Here is a 6,000-nt window from a genome sequence, read left to right on the forward strand (position 1 = left end):
GGCATTCGGTTTAATGGAGTTCGATATTGCTTTTATAATTGGAAGTGGTATAACTGTGTCGATGTTTTTGTGTCTTTAGGAGCAACTTGAGACAGAAGTGAATGTTAATTCTCAAACAGAAACTCTTCAGACAACTTCTCTGCAAGCTCCTCAGGTACTGTTTTTGAGAACACCTCCATGCGTGTGTGCTAATCTGTGGTGAAAACACTGACATTAAAATGAGTCCAGACATTAAAAATAAATGTGTATTTTTTTAATATAAATCCATTGTGTGGAAAGCTGCTTGTTGTTACTGTTGCAATTTTTGTGTTTTAGATGGTCATTGATCTTATTGAATGTGCATTGTAGCTAAACATGTATGGCTTGCCATACAAACTGACCGAAGCTGGATTCGCTCTTCTGAATTGTGCCTTCAAAGTAAGGGGCTCAGTTTATTCCTTTGTGCTTTGCACATCACAGAATAATCCTTTCTAACAAGGAAACAAATGCTTTAAATAGCTGCTGCTCAAAGATACCCTGGTAGAGGTTGAGAATGTCTGAACTGTAACCAGATTCTGCTGTTTGGTGTGACAGAGAGATAAATTGTAATCTTATAATTTCTTAGCCAGCTGTGTTGCTTCCCTGAAGGTATTAGAAGTGTGAGGAGCATTGGAAAAATAGACAAAGTTAATTTTCTGGCATTCACTCAAATTTTTGTTCCTAATACTGTAACAACTTGTAGAGAACACATCTTTGTCCTTACTAGCATTTTTAAGTTACTCTTCATGCTCTACTGATTAAAGTTTCACTATCACAAAGTATTTTATGCACACTTCACTCATTAAATGTGTAGTAAATGTATTGATTGAAAATGGAGATATATTACAATAGTATTAATAGTATTTGTTATCAGACTTTTTGAGCTATACGAGCAGTATGAATAAAGGTAACAAAATTGTTTGGCCAAAACTCCAGATGTTACTTCGGCACTCTAAACTGCTTCAGGGAAAATTTTAGATCATTTAGTACACTAAGTTCATTTTACCTTTTGTTGAGGGAGGATTATATGAAGCTTTGTAGCTTTTACAAAATTATGTAGTTGTTACTTTAGGAATCTGGAAACTGCAGAAGAATGGTGGGCCTCTTCTGTCATTTTTCAGTATTCTGGCAGGCTTTGTTTAAAACACTGCTCGTGTTGTAGAAAATAGAAACATGTTAAACGGCAGGTCAGCACCAAGCAGAGTGGGCTGCTGGGGGCAGGGGGGAGGCAGGCAGGCAGAGCTTTTGTGCCCTGAGTCCTTCTTGCACTGTGCTTTGCTACTGTCAGTCAGTGCTAACTCAATTGACTTTTTAATAAAACAACAATTAAGAGCAGTCATTTTAATGCAGCTTTTCCCATGTATCAAATGTACCTTATATTAATTTTGAATGCTTATAACACAAGAAAACATTTGATGATAAATCATGGGAAGTAATGCATAATAACTGGGTTACTGGGATAGCAAATAATCTGGTGCAGGAGAAAAGAAGCCCTTCGAAGTTTAAAACGCACATGCACCCACCCCGCACCCCCCACCCCCCCCCCCCCCACCAAAAACCAACTCAACCCAACAATAAAGGCTTGTTAAGCCTGTGAGAAATTAATGAATCGCACTGAATCTTGAGTATTCCTTTTCTGTGCTTTCCTTTATTTGGCTTCAGATACAATTTTACTGAATGGGATTTAAGTCTTTTAAGTGGGCACTGTTTCAGAGTTTGTCTTACCTTTTCCATATAAATCTAAACCAATATCAAAAGTTGAAAATTTGTCTGTACAGAGCTTTTAAACAGTCTGAAATGTGAATGTGTGAAGACACATACTTTGCACTGGGGACAGTTTATCATCCTTCATCTGTAAGGGGCTGAGGCTTAACACTGAACTGTTCAAAGGAATTTCGAAATACTAAACATCTAGGTCAGGTAGTAGATGTCACTGATCAAGCACCCTTATTATATGAATATTATGTTTTATTGTATTACAGGTTACCAGTAGGCTCAGCTTTATCTGCAGATTTATCTTCCTAATTTCTTTCAGTTGTTGAAAAAGGAAATGTACATCATGAAAGACTCTTGTACAAATTTTTCTTAATGACTGTGTAGGCAAAGGAAATACCTGCTTCTATATTTATAATTATCCTTATCTTGGTGTATTCCTAAAAACTCTTTTAAAGATCTTGGTTTTGAAAGTTAGTGCCATTACTATAATATTTTTCTTCTGATATTTACAAAGTTAAAATACAACCAAACTTCTTCTTTTCTTTTCAGAAAACACCCAGTACAGACCTTTCAGATATCCCTGCTCTCCCTGCAAATCCTATTCCTGTTATCAAGAATTCAATAAAATTGAGATTGAACCGGTAAAAACAACCTCAGGGGTCCATAAACAGTATCTGCCAACTCAACCTGTTGTCTTCTAATGCTAGAAAAAAAAAGGAGAACGGAGGGTGCAAGACTAGAACATAATTGCAAATGGATTTAGGTATATTTTGTGCACTTCCCTTTCTGGGCTAAAATCACCACTTGATTGGAAGTCCAGGTTAGTATGTGAAGCCAGGAGTACAATTAATGTGTTAGCAACAGTTGCATTAAATATTTCGAAGGATTACTGCCTTTAAAAACATGAACACTATTTGTAGCCATATTTGACATTCTGATTGAATTTCTTTGCATTGTTTCAAAATTGAGATAAAACTGGCATAAGAATCCCTTAAATGCACTTTTATGTACTTTTTTTATTGGAGTATGACTAATTTTAGATTGTCAGCTGATACATTTTCGTTTTATTGAAGGATCTCTTCAATAGTAGTAATCTGCAAATTGGGTGATGTTCTATGATGTACTATACATTGAAACCAAAGTGTATAGCATATCTAGTTCAACTGCCATCAAGCAGCAGTAAAACTTTAAAGTGAAATGTCAGATCTTGAGGTTATATGACAAGTTTGAGGAAGTAATTGGGAAGTTTTGGTGTTGATGGGACATGATTAAGATGTGGTCTACTTTTTATTTATAGGATTGTTTTAAGGTGCATACAGATCAGCAGTCAAACAGCAAATAAACTTTCCTTTGAGCTAATCAAACTCCTTATTCCCTTTTTGATCCCTTTACTTCTTGGGAAAGGCTTTGCATTTTATGTTGGTGGGGGGGTTGGTGAGGGGGTTTTTTTTGGTGTTTTTTTCCAGCTTGTATGCACCATATAGGACAATAGTTATTTATACAAAATAAAAACAAGCTATGTACTCATTTGGATTTCCCCCTGCCACTTATCTAATTGTAATACCTTCTGGCCTGTAGGCACAAATTCAGAATTTTGTCCCATGACTAAAGTGTTTAAGTAAATATTGCGTGCCTGTGAAATAAAACACCTGTCTTGATGGCCTTTGAATTGCTAAATATGAGATGATTTTTGTACACTCCATAAAAGTCCTGTATGCATTTAAAAGCTTCAAATTTTAAATAAAGGCAAAAAGATTTTTCCCTAAGTATTTTAACCTTTTTATTTTTAGATGGCTCATCAGAAATAGTTTTACATACTGAACAACACTGAATTTTTAAAAATCATATTTCTAGTAAGCACTTGACATCTAGTAAGCTCTTTTACTCTTATTTTTTGTTCTTGTAGTCCTATCAAAAAAGTAACAACTTTTTCTTTTGAAAGAACTGAATCTCTTGTGGCAAAGGACATCAGTATTTGAGGAACATGAGGAATACCAACAGTAATACCAGATGTAGATAAGAAACTTCATGTTACTATTACTTAAGTCTGAAATATGTGGGATGTCAAATCATACTTCCCATACTTTGATTAGCATGTTTTATGAACTCCCTTCTCCCGTTGTGCTCCATCCTATTACACGTGCATCTTTCATGTTAAAATTAAATTACTTACACTCTTCCCCTTATCCTTCTAAATTAATTCTCCAAAGTCAGAGTGTAGCTTATCTTTTACTTAGGCTGTGCAGTAACTGAAGGGTTTTTTTTTTTGCCATTTGTCTAAGATGTCTAGTATACAATATTTCTTTTCCTTGCCCTGTGCAGCCTGCTGTCGTCCACCCCCCAAAGAAGGTTATATTAACAGTTGAAGTGTACAAGGTGTCTGTGTATTTTGTGTAGCTATGGAGTTTAGATCGAAATTGCCAGGCACAAATTTAGTCTTGTCATTTTGTTTACACATCAGAAAATCTTTTTCATTTTATTAAACGTTTCATGTAACTGCACCCAAGTTTTGCCAAGCTGGAAACTTGGAACTTTTCTGTATAGTGACTTTTTAATTCTAGTTTTCATAACCTGGAGATCAGACTGTTGCTTTCGCATGATGTACGTAGTGTCTCATGACTGGAGTTTGCTTTGTTTTATAGTATCTGTACTCCTTGTATTTTTCAAGAGCTATTTTGTAAACAGATGATGTATTTCTCCATTGAAAACACAATAAAAAACAGCACAATCCCATAGTTGTCTGATTTTTCTGAATGCATAAAATGGATTTTACTCTCTTAATTCATGCTTGGCTCTTAAATTTTCTGTGAAGACAAAATATGATGTGGCCTAAAAGACGTGAATGTTCTCTACATAAGCATCATGATGGATATAGGAAGTGGAAGTAGCATTCAGGGAGGATGTTGAGTTCTAGTCTGTTAAAGGGAAAAGTTGTGGATTGTGCAGTGACTTGGCAGGGGCAGAGTGTATTGCCAGAAAAAAAACAAATCCATTTTAAGAGCATCCATTCCTTGTTTCCTGATCAGGAGTCTATCTCAAAGTCTTGAATTCTTAAAAGCTGATGAAACTAGAAGAAATGTGTGCATAAACAATTTGGGGCTGTACTATTTTCTTGAAAGTTGGAATTCCATTTTTTGAAAACTTTCAGCTGTAACAGTTTTGGCATCTTACACTTGCTTTTCTTGCAAGTGACTATTTCTTATGTCAGCAGATGGCACTATTTCTCTTCTTGTCATAGTTTAAGCTTGCCCTGAAATAAAAAGTAAAAATTACAAGTAACTGTGCATCATTGATCTTTGTATCAGCATGAACCCAATCCTCCAAATGCTTGATGTGAGTAACTTTAATAAGTAGTCTCCTTTTGACTAAAATTTCTTTAACTGCTAAAACCACTGATGATTACGGTCTTCATATTATAATTACCCTGCCTAAAACAATAAACCTTTGTGTTGTATATATTTTTCACAGCATGCAATTGCATGTCTTGTCTAGAAAAGATTCATCATCTTTATATCTTGCCCACCCCGTCTCCCTTTCATCACAGCTGATGTTATTTATGGCTTTAATTCCTCTTTTATTTTCGCTGACCAATAAAAATCTGCTAGTAGATACACAAATTTCTGTTCAGTGCTTCTCAATCTACTGGCAATAGGCTTGTTTTTCCAAGTTACCAGTCATGAACCTCCAGAAGTAAGTTCATGGACTCAAAAGGATCTGCAAACAAGAAGCTGAAAATTACTGTTGTAGCCAAAATAATTAACACTAATAAGCCATGGTTCTAACAGATGGCTTTAGATGTACTGATTTGAATCAGACATTTGAGTTGATGAGTTCTCGCTAAAGTTGTGCTTCCTTGCTGTAGGTAGTATGTGTGCATGCCATTTCTTGGTTTCTTTCTTTTTTCTTAACTGCAAAATCTTTACACTTGTAGCTACAAGTAGTAGTAGGTAGCAACAAATACCAGTTGATAGTAAATTTACCTTAAACAACCGATTTTAATTGAACAATAAAAGTTAAAACTCAGTTCTTCAGTTTGTAGAATAGCAAAAAATAATTCAGTATACCAAGAACACACTAGATACTACTGAGCCAGAATCTGTACTGAAATGAATGCTGTGATAGTTACTGAGGAAGTAAATGCGTTTATTTTCTCATATTACGTATTTTTTTGGAAGTTGGGTGCATTTGTACAGAAGGCATTTGACGTTTTGAAGTGCATCATTTATGTAACTATAAACACACCAGTTACATAGCTTTGCTATGCTT

General features: G+C 35.2%; 1 protein-coding gene across 3 annotated transcripts in view; it reads left to right on the plus strand.

The window, feature by feature from the left end:
• PAPOLA (poly(A) polymerase alpha) overlaps positions 1 to 4,467 on the plus strand; it is a 44,678-nt gene extending 40,211 nt beyond the window's left edge. For 2 of the 3 annotated variants that reach the window (XM_055794447.1, XM_055794438.1), the window contains exons 21-22: positions 80 to 154; positions 2,284 to 4,467. In XM_055794447.1, coding sequence (XP_055650422.1) covers positions 80 to 154; positions 2,284 to 2,379 — 171 coding nt within the window. In that variant the 3' untranslated portion in view covers positions 2,380 to 4,467. Of the gene's footprint in view, positions 1 to 79; positions 155 to 315; positions 1,567 to 2,283 lie in introns of those variants that run through there. The other variant, XM_055794453.1, reaches the window with a different exon arrangement.
• The last annotated feature ends 1,533 nt before the right edge of the window (positions 4,468 to 6,000 follow it).

This window comes from Falco peregrinus, chromosome 1, assembly GCF_023634155.1.
Source record: "Falco peregrinus isolate bFalPer1 chromosome 1, bFalPer1.pri, whole genome shotgun sequence".
Taxonomy (NCBI): Eukaryota; Metazoa; Chordata; class Aves; order Falconiformes; family Falconidae; genus Falco; species Falco peregrinus.